Source organism: Scophthalmus maximus, chromosome 15, assembly GCF_022379125.1.
Source record: "Scophthalmus maximus strain ysfricsl-2021 chromosome 15, ASM2237912v1, whole genome shotgun sequence".
Classification (NCBI taxonomy): Eukaryota; Metazoa; Chordata; class Actinopteri; order Pleuronectiformes; family Scophthalmidae; genus Scophthalmus; species Scophthalmus maximus.
This window is the reverse complement of record NC_061529.1, coordinates 18863788-18883310: the sequence shown is the minus strand read 5'-3', so window position 1 is coordinate 18883310 and position 19523 is coordinate 18863788. Positions and strand designations below refer to the sequence as shown.

The window sequence follows — 19523 nt, the reverse complement described above, 5'->3', positions numbered from 1 at the left end:
ATCTAGAGATGTTGATGAGTGTGGACAGGTCCACCGTACTGTGTGTGCATACATGCAACTCAGGGAATTAATAATGCTACCGTGTTTGATTTGGTCTGTCTTTGTGTCCATGCACAGGAGCAAGAGGACCCCAACAAGCTGGCCACCAGCTGGCCCGACTACTACATTGACCGCATCAACTCCATGGCTGCTGTAAGTCCAACTGTGTGAATATGTGTCCCCTTCTATTTATAGTAAGTGTATTTAACTTATCTTCACTCCTGAGAGGTCACTGTTCACTCAGCCATTCTTTCTCAGATTTCTCTCTGGGCTTGCTTTTTTATCATCTCCCTGCTGACTGCTTGTTGTGCACGGCCACATTCCTTTGCTGTGACCCCAGCATTCACACACACCGTGATGACAAACAGGCTATTTAGACACTCAGCAGTTAAGTTAGTGGGAATGACTGTCAAAGGCGTGGAGCAAAGCCAGCATGGCCATGTTCATTATTCCTAGCCTATGTGGCTGCCAAAATAAACAACGCGATACCATTGCAAGACTTGTTTTTTACGATTACTGCTGTAATCCAAATTCTGTTATTAGGTCGTACATTTGGCCTCTGACTGGTTTGTGCCAGTGGCCTCTGACCCCTGAGTTCTTCTGTTGACGACGAGTTGGCCCCCAAATGTTTAGAAATCGTAAAACATGACATTTTTTAGAGTGGCTCCTAAAGGATGACATGTAAGCGCGAAATTTAGAGACTAACAACTTTTTGTTGGAGACAGTCTTGCCGGTCAGGAGCCCTCTTGAATCAGTAATACATTTTTTAAGAGTTTCAGTAGATTGATTGGTGGTTGTTTTTTTTGCTATTATTTTTGTTGCTATTTTTCTTCTTCTTACCACTTAATATATGCACTAGTCTTTTCAGGCGATGGATCAGATGAACTTTTTAACAATAACGTACACGGGCCACCTTTAACATGGGGCCAAAATGTGATGACATATAATATCTGTTTATTGCCATTTTGTTTGCTATGCTGGCAACAAACAGAATTTTTGACAGCTGTTTTTTGTTTACGGGCTGCACTCAGGAACTACTGAGCTACCTCTGAACGGAGCACCGGCACCTGAGCTCTGGAAATACAATTTCTCTGTCGTTTTCCTGAAGCCAGACAGGGCGCGCGCGCACACACACACACACACACAAACACACACACACACACACACACACACACCCAGACTCACATAGACATACACTGTATTTTAAGTGAAGTAAAGAGCAAGCGCGGATTTTTGAGTTGCCAAGAATTTTAATTCCGCCCGGGCTGTAGCGGTGCCTCTGTGCTATTAGATGTCAGACACGCTGTCAGAGTTATGTTTCAGCCTTTCTTTTTCTTTTTTTTTACCATACTACTGTAAAACAGGTCTTTCTGCACTCTGCAAATCACTTGTTTATAGTCTACTGTATAGTATATAGAATTTGTTGACATGTTCTTAAAAGGAGTGTAAAATTGTGCCGGTAGAAGATATTTCCACTTTCTTCCACTGGTCTAGAAAGTGTCAGTATGAATAATTGCATTCATATTTTAGGGTGGGTGGCGGATTCTCGTTTGAAGAAAAATAGTAAAGCCAATTGATTCACATTGGAAGCAACTGAAATTACATACTTGGAAGTTTTTTTTCTTGCACAAAGACGATTCAGATTTTATGACCATACAATAGATGAAATTACTTGTTGAGAAAGATATTTTTTTGCAGTTTCCATTCCCTTTTTTTGCACAAGTGGTCTCTTGTTCAAGCCCCACTTTAGCAGAGTTCCCCTTATACACCATAACTCCAACCAATTTCCTCCCCTTCCTGAGCCATTATTTCACCCCGACTAACAGTCTTTTTCTTTTGCTGTACCACAGTGCTCGAGACAGAATCTTGACAAGGGAGCATTTTGACATTTGGAGGTGCTCTGCTTGTCCATGACATCATAGCTTGGCTCACAGGCGAGCTGGCCAAGGACATTGCCTTCCCCAGTAGCTGGGTCACGGGATGAGCTCATTTTCACTTTGCCGCCCATAGAGATTACAGAACAACCAGCAGCTTGATGTTCATTCATAAAACCATGTCAGAGCCCTGAGGTTGCTTGGCCACAGAGTGACAACTCAAACATCGTTGTGTCTCTGATAAGAGATTCTGTTGCCCTGCTGAGTCCAAGCTTGTGTGCTGAGCTTCAGAACTCCAACCTGGATAGGTTTTTCTGTAGGTGGACAGAAGGGGAGATACAATGAAAGGCCTGTTATTTACCAAGAAATGCACAGAAATTAGCTGTTGGATTTTTCAAAAAAGGATTTCAAGCAACACTGGAAATTGGAAAAACAAATGTGGGGCCTTTGAACAGTGTGTTGTTTAGTGAAGATAAACCTGCCTTACTGTTATGTATCTACACAGGTTTTATAAAAAAAACTCAAAAAAAAACTCAAACTATGTCCATTCTGCCTTTACATTTGGTGTTCAGGATTATAACAACTCGTTTTTTATTCAATTTTTATTAATTTATCGGTCCTTTAGTAAAACAAAAAGTAACAAAGCTTTTCTATCTTGAAATTAGCGAGACATGATAGCAAACAAACTGAGTTGTACCGTAACTTGTCCTCCACTTGCCAATTTCGAAAATACTAGTGTTCCTGTAGAGCTGGACAAAAGCTATCACATGTTCAAAGATTGCGGTCAATTACACAAATGGCATGACCATTTTACAATTGAATGTGTTCCAACAAGACTGTTAAATTCACTTGTTATTACAACATTGGATTACACATAGAGGCACATCGAAACTACAGGTTATTAGCTAATAAGTTCATTAGGGTTTTGCGACTGCTAGAGTGAAAACAGTGTTGTTTGCCTTTACTTATTTTGAACAAATCCTCTTTTTTTTTCTTTTTTCCTGGACACATTAGTGACGCACGTGGTTCAAATTAAGGTTTTGATGAGCTGCACTCATCACTCACTCAGTTAACGACGCATTGACGACTAGTTTGAAGGCACAGCTCTGGCTCTAGGGGGCACATCCCATAATAAGGATTGAGGAAAGTGCCTTCTGCTGGTTTACCAACTGGCTATAATAATATCCGTATGTGCATGCTGGCCACAGGTTAGACTGAGCTTACAAATAACAGATGTAGGAAGGAGCCTTTTGGCCCGACTCATTGACATGGTGAACTGGCTCGCAGCACGACCAAATCATTCACTCTCCCCAGCACTTGTTGTGTCCAACTTCCCATTGACTATGAACATATTCGTTGAGAGAAACTGGAGCCAGAGCTTTTACTTCTTGGCACGGGGGTCCCTGAACCATCTGGACTTGAGGCTAAGTCGACACGATGGATGTTTTGGCGGTGCTGTTTCTAGATTAAACACATCTCGCTCACCGGACAGACCCTGAGCTGTTGTTAGGTAGTCAAACATGGTGTTCAGTTGGCCATGTGGCCGCTGTTTGTCCAAAACAGACTGTTCATGTTGAAATTATTATCACCCAATTTTTTTTGAAGGGTTTAAAGGCTGGAAAACGGGGTAGCGCACGCAAATTATTTGGGAGCCACTGTGACCAGCCTTCTCCACTGCTGAACCACTCATAGTTTGAACCTTAGCACTTGGCAGTGAACTGCCATGGAAAAAAAGCCTGGAGAGGCTAAACAGAAGCCCTGTGGCCCTGACTAGTGGGAGCACAGTAGCTCTTTAATGTTGTTGCGGGGAGCCTCTGAAGGATGTAGAAATGCATTTACACTACAGCTGGTCCAAGTGTGTTTTTTATTAATTACCTATTTGTTGAAAGCCTCATTAGAGCTAATTGTCTGCAAGACTAGTTTTGGCATGTTGTAAGGCTTCAAACAGTTCATTAAAGGAAAAACTCAACTGTAGGTGAAAATTACATATGATCCGTTTGATTTGTGGTACCTGAAAACATTAGACTACTAATGAGGCTCTGATTGTATGTGCTGCTTGGAGTAATTGTTACAAGCACATGTACCTACTGTATAAAAGGGTTATATGCACTGCTGCTGTCGTATTGCTGCCCAAATTATGATTAAGATTGACTCAGTTGACTTGGCAGGAACAATGAAAAGCTTTTGACTAATAGTGAAAAATACAGAACGCGTGACAATAAGTAGTGCTACTAGTGATGCCTATGGAAGTCAGAATTCAGAAGTATTAATCCGTTTTTATTTGTGCAGATGCAGACCTTGTTTGCCTTCGATGAGGAGGAAATGGAAATGAGGAACAAGGTGGTAGAAGATCTGAAGACAGCACTTCGGACTCAGCCGATGAGGTGAGTGACTCTCCCTGTTAACCTACACTCCGAAACCTTTCCTCTCCTGCACAATGTGCAGAGATCCGCACGGTGTGATCCTTAGCAGTCATGCATTCCTACTATTTTTACTTGTTGAGGTAATGCCACACATATTAAATCCAGTTAATAATGTAACATGCTACACAAAAGATTCACTGTCTGTTGTCAAGGCAAAGGGGCCTACTTACTTCCAACTGAAATAACAGCAATTAAATATATTTTTAGAAATAGACTCCAAGTTTCTCTTCCTCTGACATGGTCATCAGCAGCTGTTGAGCTTCACTCACCACCACAAAGAAACATTCAACGACATTGGACTGGCCACTAATATATACTGCCTCCCTCTCTCCATCAGCAGCTCCTTTGGAGCTGTCAATCATGCCTGTGCCAGTTTTGTAATTCAGAGGTCTGGACCAAATTGGGGGTGTTGAGTTTTCTCAAGAGAAGCCATCAAGCGACAGACCTAATGTGCAGAGTGACAAAAAACTTGTCATGTCTGGGTTGTGTGTGTTTTAGATGTTTTTTAGATGTATCCATTTGTGTTTGGATCCGTAGGGTATTCAAACCACTGTAACTGGGAGCAAGGTTGGTTAAAAAGCTGCTTCGAGGGGTTAGATACATGGAAGTCATTAGAAAGGTTGCTGCTTCTGGCCCTTCACAATATAGCTTTTTTTTTTGTGAAATTGTACAAAAAGAAGATCTTCGAACATATTTCATATTGTAGAAGGTAGCCATAGACTCTTATTAATGTTGTAGTACTTTATGAATGTACGCATTATTTATAAAGGTCCAACTCATTACTAAAAAAGTTACAACAGTTTAGGTTCACATTAATTGGCTGTAGCTATATTTAATATTTTAGAAATTGTAACAACATGCACAAATCTACATCACAACAGCATCCGTCACAAAAAAGGTGATATTAAAAACTAAACCAAGACAATTATAGATAATGCCCATATAAGCCAATTGGTGGAATACTGTCCACAGTGTTTATATATTATAATTAACCTCAAGAGGACACATTACCTCTTTAGTTTGAGGAATTTTCAAGACATTCCTATAATATTTAAACAAACAAACCAAAAATATTCTGAAATCAGTTGTTACATTAAGAGGCGGAGCTGTAAATGCTTATGTGCAGTTTGAACCGTATCTCTCTTTCTCCCTCACTCATTCATTTCTATTATATTCAATTGTATTTAAGTTTCTTCATCAAAGGAGGCTGTAAGGACTCAGTCTATTATACCATTTAGTGATGCACTTGCATCCTCTCTGTTCACAGAGTGAGTTATCACTCATTATCACACAGATGCTTTTAAGTACTGTAGCAATGATGTGGGTAGCAGGTGTGTCCCACACAATATGGGTGTTCAGGGAAAGCCTGTGCAGTGTGTTCATGTCCAGCTTTGTGACAAATGGGCGAAAAAGATGGCTGTGAGCTGTCGCCCGGACATCTGATCACCTCAGCTAAGCAGCCACTTTATGTGTCACACACAAAGGAACACTTCTGTGGCCCTTTGTGTGTACGCATCTTGTCTTTATGGCGGCATTTTGTGAGACATGGCGGTGTCGGCCCGTATTGAGCCTTGATTCATGCCTCTGGATGACTGCCTGAGATGGCCTCCCACCCTCCTTCCCTCTGGCATTTCACAAGGGCAGCTGGGTCTGGCTGTGAAGAGGTGCCCTTGTGCCCTCAGAGCCGCTCGGCTGGGCCGCAGGACGGGAACACATCGTGGCCGTGTGGGGTGCCAGGCGGAGAGCACAAAAGCAGCACATTGTCAACAAGCCACCCACTGATGTCACTTTCACTTACATGCTGATTATAAGCCATTGTAAAGACAAGGTGACACATTTTTGTTCATGGGGTCTCTTGCATGTAACTGTGTATCTGAAATGAACACACACTACATACACATGTCAAATTAAATTCTTTTTTATCACATCGCCAGTGCTGCTTCAATCTTGCATAGAAAAAACAAAGTACCATAGATCGACTGATCTACTGCGACTTTTCCTTTGAGTTGCTGATTTCTCCCATGGAAATTCTGTGTTAGCTTTATGCAGTTATCAGCCACAACTTTGAAACCACGAATAGGTGAGGTGGATAACATTGATTATCTCGTTTTAATCCCAGCATTCATCTGGGTGTTACCTGGGTGTGACACAAACCACCCACCTAAGCATTGTTGTGTTTGTGTCTGAACGGTGTGTCAGTCCTATTGTCTTTCAAAATGTCTAAAGCATTGCAGCTAATGTAGGAACTGTGAGCTGCAGTGGGGCAGGATGACAACTACAGCACAAATTAAATGGCAACACTATTTCAGAGCAACTGGATTGAATCAAATATTACCTCTGACACTGAGCGGCTGCAGCAGGCAGATTTCGTTCTCGCTGTGAGCAAGACTGTGCTTTGCTATTCACCAGCAATTTGTTTTTAATAGTTAAAACTGTTAACCTAAATTAATGGCCCAGATGTCTTCTGGGACAAACAGCCATAAAAAAAGGAGCCATTTTGAAAATTGGCTCAATTATTCATCCACTTGAATTTACAGCTTATCTCATTCTTTCTGCCAGCAGTTATTACTTTGTTTACCAGCTGTCAAATGGAGCTTGAACCCTCACATGGAGAATGTGTGTTTACTCGCAGAAGACTTATGAGTCTCAACTCCAATGGGCCATGTGAGGTCCAATATGCAAAGACAAACTGCCCCCGCCAGCAAATCTACACGGTCTGGTGTACATTTCAGTTTAGCTTCCAGATATTGAAATATGTACATTCTCTTGTAGGAATTCCACCGTTTAGTGTACTTACATTAGCACTGTTGAACTGCTGAGTCATTTGCACGTCTGCACTGTGTCATTGTCGATGAGCATGCTGTGTGGGCATCACGCCCCTCAATCACTTCCATGATGAAATAACATCAGGAGGACTGGGAATTAGGTCTTTCGTGGAGGTCACAGAGGCTGTGCTGGCCCAGAATGCACTGCAGTCCTAAGCTCACGTAAGCAGAGCATTGCAATTCTTCCCAGGACAGCTCTCATGGACATTATTTCTGCAAATCTCTTCCAGCAAGAATATTGACTTGAGTCGACTGCAGACCCTTGCACCCGTGTCAATAACCTTTTGGACGATTCGCTACCACCACATGCAAATATTATCCCTCAAAACATTTTGCCGCCGGATCTTTCAAAGGTTTCCGCTTAAAAGAGGGAGAACTTTATATCTGTTTTTTAAATATTACTAGATACATTGGTGGGATAATTGAGTAACACACCTTATAGAGTCTTGGATGGAACCATGTTTTCACTTCTCGGGGAGCAGATTTCTCACCCTTTGATACTTTGCAGTTTGGGGAGAAATGAAGTGAAAAGAGGACCGGGTGGGTAGACACGGGCACGGGAGAGAATGATCCAGACATTGAGGGAAGTTTGTGTTGGAATTGCAATGTGCAGATGGATAGTGCAGAAAAAGTTAAATCCCAATACATTTGGCTTTTCATGTTATTACATGGGGCCACATCCTCTGTGATCCTGCTTAGAGCCACATACACACAGCACAAAGTTACATGGAGGTAAAAATGTTTGTCTGGTTTGGTTGTGTGTCAGCCCAACTGATTTCTCATCTTAAGTACATGATATGTAAACTCCGCAGAAGTCTGTTTACAGGTGTTGGGGAGTACCACTGCAAATGCTAAAAGGCTGTGTAATGGCTGTATGAAGTCTGGTTAAGAGACTCAAGTGATGTCACTTGAAGGAGGTAGGACAATGGGAGCTTACCAGACCTCTGAAGTCTAGCCACTCACGCATAACACACCCGCATCCGCAACTGAACTGCCAGCTGTACATTTGAGTTGCATTGTGGGTATTGTAGAAACACGATTTTCATTAAAAACAAAAAAGACATTTCTGGTTCGGCTGCATCAATTTTGATCCCTTTGTTTTTTTTTAACTGTCCGTCATGCGTCCCACAGTGTAAGAGTGCAATGCTAAATCGATGAAGGAATCTTTAGGCGTTTGACTGATGTCTCTTTGTGTGTGTGTTGGAATTATTAACAAGTCACAGGAGCAATTATGGACACATGGTACACTTGAGACTTTGTAGTACACATACATACAGTATATACACTGCTCCTTGTGGATTTATTAATAAACCCAGTCCATGAATCCCCCCTTTTCCATGCTATACTGAACTACACCTCACAAATGTGCAATGTTTCCAGGGGTTTTATTGTCACCTCCACAAAGGCGCCTGTGTGTGTCAGTTTCATGCTTGATACCCTTTGTTCAGCCCTTATTTCTACCGCAGTTATACGCTGGGCTTCGCATCAAGTAACATTTATTTGAGTGAGAGCCGTGGTAATATTGTATGACTCGGTCAACTAGTTTTAACCGGCACCTCTGAAGAATTTCCTGGGCTCTTGTCCACATTCTGGCCCTTCATAATAGAACAAGAAGTGTGTGAATGCATGTGTGTCCCTGTGCCTTGGGTAAGGTGAGTTAGTGTTTAAAGGAGATGTTGAGTGTGTGTGTGTGTGTGTGTGTGTGTGTGTGTCGGGGGGGGACTGTGCGTGCGTGCCTGCGTGTGTATGCGTGCGGTTAGGCTTTGTGGCCAGACTGAACTCTTGACCGACATGTCTGCCACGCAGGGGTCACCCACAGTTCAAAAAGGCAGAATGTTTTGTCTGTGTTGCTCAAACCTCAAACTACCCCCTTTGGTCGGAATGAATTTCTGAATTTAGTTGAGCGTCTGGATCAGTTTTCAACACTGTCCGGCTCATTTTGAATGTTGTGTGCCTCTGGTTGAAGGGTTTTACGCGCTTCATATCAACGGAGATTAATGGTTTCTTTAAAGGTGAATCACATGCAACAGGTAAAAAAAAAAAAAAAAAGAAGAAATATCACTGGATTCGATTGAGATTTCAGTCTGCAGCTAACCTAACATTACCTATGACCATCTTTGGCCGCGGCTCAACACACATTGCAGTCATTTTTTTGCTCACATTTGTTTAGTCTTGTCTCATTCCAAGTTTTATTCCTCACTTCTCTCTTTTGTCTGTCTGAAGAACTTAGTGCGTGTGCGTGTGCGTGTGTGTGTGTGTGTGGGGGGGGGTTGGCTCAGCCTCTGTATTGTTCAGCTCTGCCTAAGCTCATATCGTATGCAGCAGTTGTTGAGCACTCGCTGTCTTGAACACAACCCCAGCGGGTTTTCAAGAATGCAGCGGTCGTTCCAAAAACGAATCCAAAAAATTAGAAAAGGAAAAGAGGAGGCCTGCACGCCACTTGGCTGAGCGTGAATGTCAGCGGAGAGGAGAAGACAAGACGAGACTAAGAAGTCAGTGGAGATGAGATCCATTGATTCTAATGCTCACTGGAGAGAAAATGATAGACGGGGGAGGAGGAGGGAGAGTAGTTGGATGTCAGCTGCCTGGGTTTAGTTGACAGTGCAGAGGATTAGTCACTGTTGAATATCATTCAGGAGCCATGCATGTATGTGTGTGCGTAAACTCCTGTGCGTGCATGCGTGCCTACATCCATCCTTCCACTTCCCCTGTGTATGCACATACACATGCACATCCTTCGGGTTATAGTGCATAGGGTGCGTTCCTGCACGCGCGCGTGTTTTTCTAGCGAGCTCTCGGCAAACCAGCAGAGCGAAGAAGCCAGCGACTGAAGCCTTGAATCCCGACCACCCTTTTGAATTCAGGCTCCAACAACAACATCTCTAACCCTCTGCTTTCCATACGTTAATCACCAGGATCCTCAGCATTATTTCTCTTCCACCCAGAAGCCTTTTCGCCCTCTGCGGTGGCCCCGTAATTCACGGACAGGCATACGACCATCGCCGGACTCGTCTCGCAGCCAAAGACTTGTCACTGTTACGAGACGAGTATCTCTCACAGTTGGAAGAGTTCCCACCTCGCTCTAGTTCCAATGTCTGTTTTACATCTGAATAAATAAGTCAGATCTAATGTATTGTATTTATTTCTCGGCACCTCGGTGTCGAGTGGAGGCCCAGACTTTAGTGTCTGTGCTAAAACAAGAAGCACGCTGTCTGCTGGGAGATTGTGTGTGTTCTCCATGATTTCAGGGCACTATCAAGTTGTCTGTATGCATGCATGCATGTAGTACGATCTTCTTAATCTCATCCATGCGCCACTGTGAATGAGTGGATTAGCTTTGAGAGATTTACTGGCAGGTAAAGTGTGTGTGTGTGTGTGTGTGTGTGTGTGTGTGTGTGTGTGTGTGTGTGTGTGTGTGTGTGTGTGTGTGTGTGTGTGTGTGTGTGTGTGTGTGTGTGTGTGTGTGTGTGTGTGTGTGTGTGTGTGTGTGTGTGTGTGTGTGTGTGTGTGTGTGTGTGTGTGTGTGTGTGTGTGTGTGTGCGCGCGCGCGCGCGCGCAACATCTGACATTAAAGCAATGTATTTGTAAGCATGAGTAGCAATAAATCTCGACTCTCAGACTGCCTTCCTCTTTCCTCACTGCCACTTTCACTTTATGTCTCCATCTCTCTTTTCTCCTCCTCTGTTTGTCCTTGTCTCCTCTCTCCTCTCCGTCTGCCTCTTTCTCTTTTTCCTACAAGCCCTCATTTGTTTGAAATCATTTATGAGGCCCATCCGGAATCTTAGTGAGTGGGAAGGTAATTTACAACACAGCCCACAGTGTGCTCAGTAGATGTGACATCCCTCAATGTTTACATGCCCTTGCTGTCATTCAGCAGATCTGCTTCCCTGCCAGAGAGGCTCATGACCCGCTGCTTTCTGATTAGCTCAGCTAATGAGGGTTGTCAGCAGGAACCTGGAAAACCTTCAAGGGTGATCTCTTAAAGTTGCATGTATATCTATATAGAGCTGAGAAAAAATACATGTCATTAGTAATGGTTAGTTGTGGATTAGGAGTTTGACAAATGTGGAAACTGAGAAGCCAGTGAGGGTTTAAGAGATGGTTGGGGTTTACAGTACAGTATGTAGGATTCAGTGTTGTGTCTCTTGTGAGTCTCCCACTTGTTGGAATTGTTATAATAAATCACTTTGATCAAATGCTCAATCGACAGAATATTGACAAAGAATTCTGACGACTAATTGTTGAGTTATTTATTCAACCAAACATTTACAGATTCCTTAAAACCTTACTGCCTTTATCAAATATTATGATTATATTGTTGTAATATTGTTCTTTGGTTTTGGACTGTTGATCGGGAAAAAGTTTGAGTGGACTCTTTGATATTGTGACCGGCATCGACTGTATATATACACTCGTCAATCAGTGCAGCAATTCAATCCCTTTAATTGCGACTTTCACACTCTACCCTTCAACCATGAAGCTTTTGTAAATCTGTGCTCTTTTTTTTTCCTCCTTGCCTCCATCAGGTTTGTCACGCGCTTCATTGAGCTGGATGGCCTCACGTGCCTGCTCAACTTCCTGCGCAGCATGGACTACGAGACGTCAGAGAGCCGCGTCCACACCTCGGTCATTGGCTGCATCAAGGCCCTGATGAACAACTCACAGGGCCGGGCACACGTCCTGGCCCACCCGCAGAGCATCAACACCATCTCGCAGAGCCTGCGGACGGAGAACGTCAAGACAAAAGTGGCGGTGCTGGAGATCCTCGGGGCGGTGTGCCTGGTGCCCGATGGACACAAGAAGGTGCTGCAGGCCATGGCACACTACCAGAAATATGCTGCTGAAAGGACTCGCTTCCAGGTGAGAGGAGCAATAGTGATCTTTATGAAAAAGTGTGAAGGCAGCTGTAATGTTCTTTGACTTGTGTGTCATGACTAAGACCTCTAATATTGGCCTTTGCCAGAGACATGGGGGAGACGAGGACTAAGGGAAAGGGAAGACAAAATATTTGAGAATAAATCAAGCTGTGGTCATTTTGATTAGTTGTAGACTCGTGATGTAGCACCTCAGACCGTTGGCCTCAGGTTAAGTCAACAGAAAGGCTATATTAAAGGCAGGTGAGGACATCCAGAGTTATGGAGGTCAGGGAACGTGTAATACTTCAGTGACTAGCAGGACTGAGTCAACAAGCCACATCTAACACGTCCCCGGGGGGGGGGGGGGGTTGTGGTAAATCATGCCACCTCGGGCTAAGCACCACGGGAGCTGAGTGATTCAGAACTTAAGAGGCCTTTTAATTTTGGTTTGAGTTATGATTAAGCTGCTGAAGTATGTTGGGGGTCAGTGTAAGAGAGAGAGTGTGAGAAGTGAGAGCAGTGATCCTGCCTTGTTCTCTGCAATGTTGTGTTATCGCCAATCTGTTTTCATAGATCAAAATGTCTTCGTGACATGTTCCTTTTTAGTGCGGACACAGAATCTATCAGACTGACTAACTGTCCCATCAATCCTTCCCATGTAGACACTGCTGAATGAGCTGGACAGGAGTACAGGCCGCTACAGAGACGAGGTCAACTTGAAGACAGCCATCATGTCCTTCATCAATGCTGTGCTGAACGCTGGAGCTGGGGAGGTCTGTGTGAACACCCAAGTGCCTTTTTTAGACACACACTGTCAACAGTGTTGAATTTAGCAGGACATTAAGTCATGGTGATTGTTTTTTTGTTCAGCCTGTGTGTGTGTGTATGCAGGTTACAACCAAGCAAACATACTTGCTTTAGTTTAAATGAAAAAAAAACCCCAAAAGAATCCATTCCTGTCACATGTCAAAATTTGAAAAAGTAACCGGCTAGCGTTTAGATAGATACATAAATCTAGATAGGTCCTTTATTGACCTCAAACAGTCACACTTAACACACCTTAAAAAATATGAACCCCCCCCAAAAAATATATATATATATAAGAAATACAAATGAAAACATAAGAACTTCAAAACTATATAAGTATATATATATATATATATATATATATATATATATATATATATATATATATATATATATATATAAAGAATGTATAGTGTCTAGTATTTAGTTGTCTTTAAACTCAAAAGTTCAACCTTTTTGGAGACATGAAGGTGATATCCATTTGTCTCCACCAGAGAGAGGCTGAGTCTATGTCCCAAAATGTTCAACTAGATCCTTATCTCAAGGGGTTTTTGTGTGATTGTAAAAACACTGATTTTAATCATGTACGGTGTTTTCCAGTGCCATCGTTGGTCCTCCCTTGACTTGTATTTCTCCCACACACTGTATTTTTTTTCAGAGCGGGAAGCTCTCTCATGTGGCTAGTTTTTCTGTGAAATGGTGTATCTTTAACACATTTTCTCGGTAGTTTTGTTGCTGAAAGTGTGTAGTTCCATAGCAATCGTATCATCCTGTCCTGTTGTTAACTCTCTCCAGGACAACCTGGAGTTTCGCCTCCACCTAAGGTACGAGTTCCTGATGTTGGGTATCCAGCCAGTCATCGACAAGCTCCGAGAACATGAAAACGCCACTCTGGACAGGTGAGAATTACACCTAATGAGCTCAGCAGTCAATCAATACATTCGTTTTGCCCTTACCAATTTATTTTTGATTTTATTTTTTGTCTGTCACGTCCGGACTGACGGACTGACAACATGTCCAGGGTGTTCTCCACCTCTTTAGATTGGCTCCAGGTCCCACAACCCCCAAAGGAAAGACAGTGTAGCTAATGGATTGATTTATGGATAATAATAGTAATAATATTACTAACAACCAGTATTTTGTACCTTCGCCTCAAAAAAAGGGGACTTTCACTTTTGATGAAGGTGACAAGATAAGTAATCATTGTTATTGCACCAATTTGGGAAATAATTCATGTTCTATACGTTTTCTGGGCTTTGCCTGGACTAATATATACATATATATAGATGTATATATATGTATATATCTATATAAAGATATATATAGATATTTTTTACTTTTGCTTGACAAAACTCTTTCATAAATAAAGAAATGCATATTTTCTGTTGTTGTGATGTCTTATTTTTGAGAGGTCAAACTCCCAGTTAGATCTCAAATGAACAAACCGATGTAGAACTCCAATGACATACATCCAAGTAGACTCCTTTGAGCTTTGTGGAGGGTAGTTCTCGCAATCCCATTGTGTTTGATCATGTTTAAACTGGAGTTTCTCGGACTCCCGGCATAAGTAATAAGAAAATAAGAAAAGCTAGTATTAAGATGATGAAATAAAGTTAAGGGCAGGTATGCTTCAGTTCTCTCGGACTCCAAACACAACAAAAGGGTTAAATCAAGTCTTAGTAAATTCTTCAATTTCCAACTGTTACTTCTCTTCGATCCAGGCATTTGGATTTCTTTGAGATGGTGCGGAATGAGGATGACTCAGAGCTGGCCAAAAGATTTGACATGGTGAGTAATCTACCATTACCCTTGGACAGCACTCTGTTGTGTTGTGATATTATGATGTCAGAGACTGCACTGTGTTCCCTGTGTGGCTCAATTTGTCAAGCAGCGTAAATGTCAGACTTAAAATCCATTCAAGAGTGGTTCTCTCGTCCTCAACAGACCCATGTAGATACCAAGAGTGCCGGTGCCATGTTTGAGCTGGTCAAGAAGAAGCTGAGCCACACAGATTCCTACCCCCACCTCATCTCCATCCTCCAACACTGCCTGCAGATGCCCTGTGAGTAGCTGCATACAGGTTTTCGTGTTTCTGAGGTTTGGAGGAAAAAGCAACAGACCAATAATTGATAATGAACTGATAACCACTATATTGGGATTACCTTACTGTTTCTCACATCCAGATAAGCGTGGTGGCGGCAGCCTGCAGCATTGGCAGCTCTTAGACAGGATCCTCCAGCAGATAGTCCTACAGGACGACAAGGGCGAGGACCCCGACATCTCCCCTCTGGACAACTTCAGTGTCAAGAACATCATTCGCCTGTGAGTGGAATCTAACTCTACTCAAAGCAAAGCACATGTGCAGTAGACAGCAGTGAACAACTTAACCTCATAACTTGGTTGTTCATTGACTTCGAAGGGGTCACACAGTGTATTTCCTTTTCTGACGCATTTACACAAATGTATTTATCTATGTGTGTTTAGCTTTATCTGAATCATTATTGCATGTTTATTGACTATATTGAGACATTACTGTGCTGTAAGGTGTGATCCAGGTCAAATGTCGCACAGTAGATCATATCTGTGTCAGAGAAAGTTACTGTAAGCGCACTGTATTTCTCCCTCCATGCCTTTTTAAAAGTCTCCCCTAATCCTCTGAAGCTGTAAACACACTCTCATTTCTGGAAAAATCTTGTGGTTAATGCGTCCAATCAGCATCACTTCTAACCAAGATCAAAGACGAGTCTGATATCAGCATTATGCACTTTTATGTCAGAGGGATTGAGGCGTCGCCAGAGGGCAAAGAGGCGGTGGAATAAAATGAGTCATGCATCAGAGGATTGGTGTAGGAAACATTGAGTGTAAACAAGTAATCGTGTATAATAAGACTTGTTTCACACAATAGATCTAAATTTTTATATTTTGATCTATTGTGCTCGTTGTGGCAGTGAAGAATTCAGTTGCAAAAGAAGGTTGAGGTGAAGTTGTGGGCAGAGTGGGAGGATGCCAAGCTCCGAGTGTGAAGCGGCAAGAAAGCGGAAGCTGGAGATCAAAAGGAAATTGCTCTAATCCCATCGAGTGGACAGGCCAGCCCGGTCAGCCATGTTCAGGTGCGCCGAAGCAGTCACTCGGCTTCATGTAGGAAGCAACAGGGGAAAAGAAAATTGACTTCCAGGTTGATGTTTTGCTTACGTCATCGTCGGCAAACTTGACATTGTCACTCATAGAGATTTGGGGCCCTTGTTGTCTGGCTTGCACGGAATTCAGAAAACGTATCTGCACTTGTGTTCAGGAGCCAAGGACCGGGTTTGTGCTGAGTGTAGCCTGGAGAGTGTTAAAAGATGGCAATCAGGGCTTTGTCCATACAAAACATTTAATGTGTTTCTCCATCAAGTGGACCTCAGTTTCTCTTTTTTTGACATGTTGTCATTCTTCTCTTTCACAGTCGTTTTTCTCTGCTCATTTTTTGTTGTTTCTGCACCAGATCAATGATGACTGTGTTTAGTCTCGGTGGTGAAATATCCATAAAATATGTAGCGTGGTAAAACTTGGCCCCTGCCGGCTCCTACTTTGTTCACTAATTCAGCCTCCATTGTTTGTGCAATCAGCACACTTGGGCGTAATTCTTTCCACAGCGCGGAGAAAGTGAACCTGGACGCCGTGTCTATGCACGGACGTCCATTAGTGTCCATCACAGATTCATCACAGTGGTCAAAACATACACCCTCGCTTTACATTGCTGCCAAAGAATTTCTGTTTCCATAAAGTGTTCTTGAGTAAGTTATGCCTGGAAAAATAGTGCATAGACTGAGATTTCCTCATTGCCTTGGCTCTGTGCCGGAGGCCCTGACGGTTAACGGGGTGAAAACGTACAGTCTCGTGCCGCCGCGGCTCAGAGGCAGAGGGAATGGAGGTGAATGAGAGGGTTGTGGGGGGTGTTAAAACAACTGTTAAAACAACTGGGAGACTAGTCATTCATCATGTGCGGTTACCATGGCGATGATCTTGACCATTCACACGTGTGCCTGACCCAAAATTAACAGTCTTGAAGAAATGCTGTTTTTCCACAGCAATGTAACGGCAGTTATTTGACTTGGTCAACAATAAAGTCTTTGTGTCTTTTTTTTTCTTCAATGTGCCGGATCCATCGCTCTCTTTAATTAAAGCAGCTCTGACTTTGTAATCAAAGTTCAGACAGACCTGCTCACTAAGGCAAGCACTCAAGACCTAAAACTGATTAATGACCAATTTGCCTTTAAACGGCCTTGTGGATTTTCTCGTGTAACTTTATCCTCATTGGCAGGCTTACCTCAGTACTATTCCTTCTCAGTAGTTCCTCCTCTCCTGTCCTTCCCTTCTTTTATTGTTTCTTCATACTCTGTACTTTGTGACACTGAATGAAACATGTCTATTCTCTCTACTCTAGCTATGGCTACGACCGATGCTCAAGGTTTTCACTTCACGATCTTTATTCTATCAAAATTAATTTCTCCAAAAATCCCATTCAACCATCTTTTGTTTTCACGTCTCTTTTATTCCTTTTTTACTCTTCATGTTTTTTCTCCTATCCTTCTGATTGCTTCTTTATCAAGACTTCATTTCTCACTACTATATTTCAGTTATATCGCAACTTACAGCGTAACCCCGTTTAACTTCAAGTCTCCAAGAACTAAGTGCCGGATTTTCATAACTCTGAATTGATTTCAGCCACAAAGGTTTTAATTGAGAACTAATGTTATATTTTGCAGCCTACAAAAAAAGCAATCTGCAACAACCCGGTCTATGCTGGTTATGAATCTGACTCTCTCTCTTATAAAGGATGTCAAGAATCAGTGTCAGTGATCAATTCATTTTCCGATCCAGTGATTGGATTTTCTCAAAAATGTTGAGGCTTGACCTGGTTGGACTGCAGTTAACGCCTTTTCTGCAAGCATTTTTTTGCAAAGCTGAGCTCCGTTTATGTCTGTTGCTGTGTTGCTTATTATTTCTGTCTGCCTGCACCACAGGTTGGTCAATGAGAATGAGGTGAAACAGTGGCGAGACCAGGCAGAGAAGTTCAGGAAAGGTAATACTCGTTTGGCCCACTGCTCTCTGCAGGTTATGGGAGAATATGTTTATTCTTAAATACATTTTTTGCCCAAAACTGCCTGCCTCCCTTTGTGTACCGTACATTTCTGTCCCGTGTTGTCCTCTTAGATCACGTAGAGCTGCTAGCTAAACTAGAGAGGAAGGAACGGGAGTGCGAAACCAAGACCCACGAGAAGGATGAGATGATGAAGACTTTGAACAAGATGAAGGACAAGCTACAGCGTGAGGGCGTGGAGCTGCGCTCAGCCAGGGAGCAAGTCCTGGATCTATCGTCGCGCATCAATGACATAGCTGTGAGAAGTGCTGCTTTTTCTGCTGCCTTTAAGATATGGCACACAAAACACTGAACGAGCCAGTTATAAACTGCTGTTTTAGTACATTGATGTATGTTTAAATATTCTTTGTTTAACTTATTAATAACTACTGATATTGGATTTAATTTTTCACTTTTCAACTATAGCCAAAGGGCTTTATAAATCTGTGTTCTTACTAAACACCTAGTAATTTGTGGTATATGCTTGTTTTAGGCATTACATTATTAATATTATTATTTGTATGTTTGCATGTGTGACAAAGCACACACACACTATTTAGGAGGGGTATTTATTTTTCATGACATTTTGCTTTATTTCTAAATGCACTCATTGTAAGTGGCACTGGACTAAAGCCTCCACAAATTAATGTCATGTAATGTGATTTAAAACATAACTCTTTTACTATCCATTTCCCCTGCATTAGGGTGGCAGCGTGTCTTTCCCTCCTCCTCCCCCTCCTGGCGGTCCCGTGCCTCCCCCTCCGCTGCCTGTGATTGGTGGCTTCCCTCCGCCGCCACCTCCGCTACCGTTCAGCTGCCCGCCACCTCCACCGCCCCCGCCGCCTCCCGGCGCCCCGCCTCCTCCGCCAGGAGCCCCTCCCATGTTTGGAGCCCCGCCCCCTCCCATTCCCTCTTCCTTCAACTCGGCGACCACCCAGCACTCTAAGTCCATCCCTCAGCCTTCGCATCCGCTGAAGTCCTTCAACTGGTCCAAACTGGGAGAGGTGAGCGAACACTGGGAACATCTGCATTACCACTTTTGGTGCTGTATGAAAATATTTTTTGAAAGACCTCACTTCACTTAACTGAAGAAAAAAACAGTTCCTATTGCCAATACATAACTACATAAAAGCCACAATTGTCCAAAATGTAAGACCGTTTTATTTTACAAAAAAAAGTAAATAACTTAACATTAGGGGTTCTTTGAGTTTTATTTTTATATATACTTTATTGTAGCAGTGCCAGCATTATGCGTTTGCTTGCATAATGTTAATCATACAATATATGTATTTTATGGGGCATAAGAAAATATTGTGTTGACAAAATATATTATAATAATGACTAAAAATAGCTTAAATAAAAAGTTATTGAAAAAATAAAGGATTGAAAAGGATAAAGGATGGAAAAAGTTAGTATGATTGTGCATGTACATATATTTACACACATACCTGTACATTTCATCATACATGTTGCATATTTATACATGTTTTACATCAGAGCATTAGGACTCTACTGATCTTATGATAGTATAAACAGGGTTATTCAGCAACTTATAGATATATTATGTAATTTCAGAT

At 42.4% G+C, this 19523-nt stretch overlaps 1 protein-coding gene across 3 annotated transcripts in view; it reads left to right on the top strand.

The window, feature by feature from the left end:
* The window catches only part of daam2 (dishevelled associated activator of morphogenesis 2), a 93778-nt gene that overhangs the window by 54352 nt on the left and 19903 nt on the right, over positions 1 to 19523 (top strand). For all 3 annotated transcript variants that reach the window (XM_035610311.2, XM_047337758.1, XM_035610310.2), the window contains exons 4-14: positions 118 to 192; positions 4203 to 4297; positions 11688 to 12021; positions 12680 to 12790; positions 13620 to 13723; positions 14546 to 14612; positions 14769 to 14886; positions 15008 to 15146; positions 17831 to 17889; positions 18021 to 18205; positions 18651 to 18950. In XM_035610311.2, coding sequence (XP_035466204.1) covers positions 118 to 192; positions 4203 to 4297; positions 11688 to 12021; positions 12680 to 12790; positions 13620 to 13723; positions 14546 to 14612; positions 14769 to 14886; positions 15008 to 15146; positions 17831 to 17889; positions 18021 to 18205; positions 18651 to 18950 — 1587 coding nt within the window. The remainder of the gene's footprint in view (positions 1 to 117; positions 193 to 4202; positions 4298 to 11687; positions 12022 to 12679; positions 12791 to 13619; positions 13724 to 14545; positions 14613 to 14768; positions 14887 to 15007; positions 15147 to 17830; positions 17890 to 18020; positions 18206 to 18650; positions 18951 to 19523) is intronic.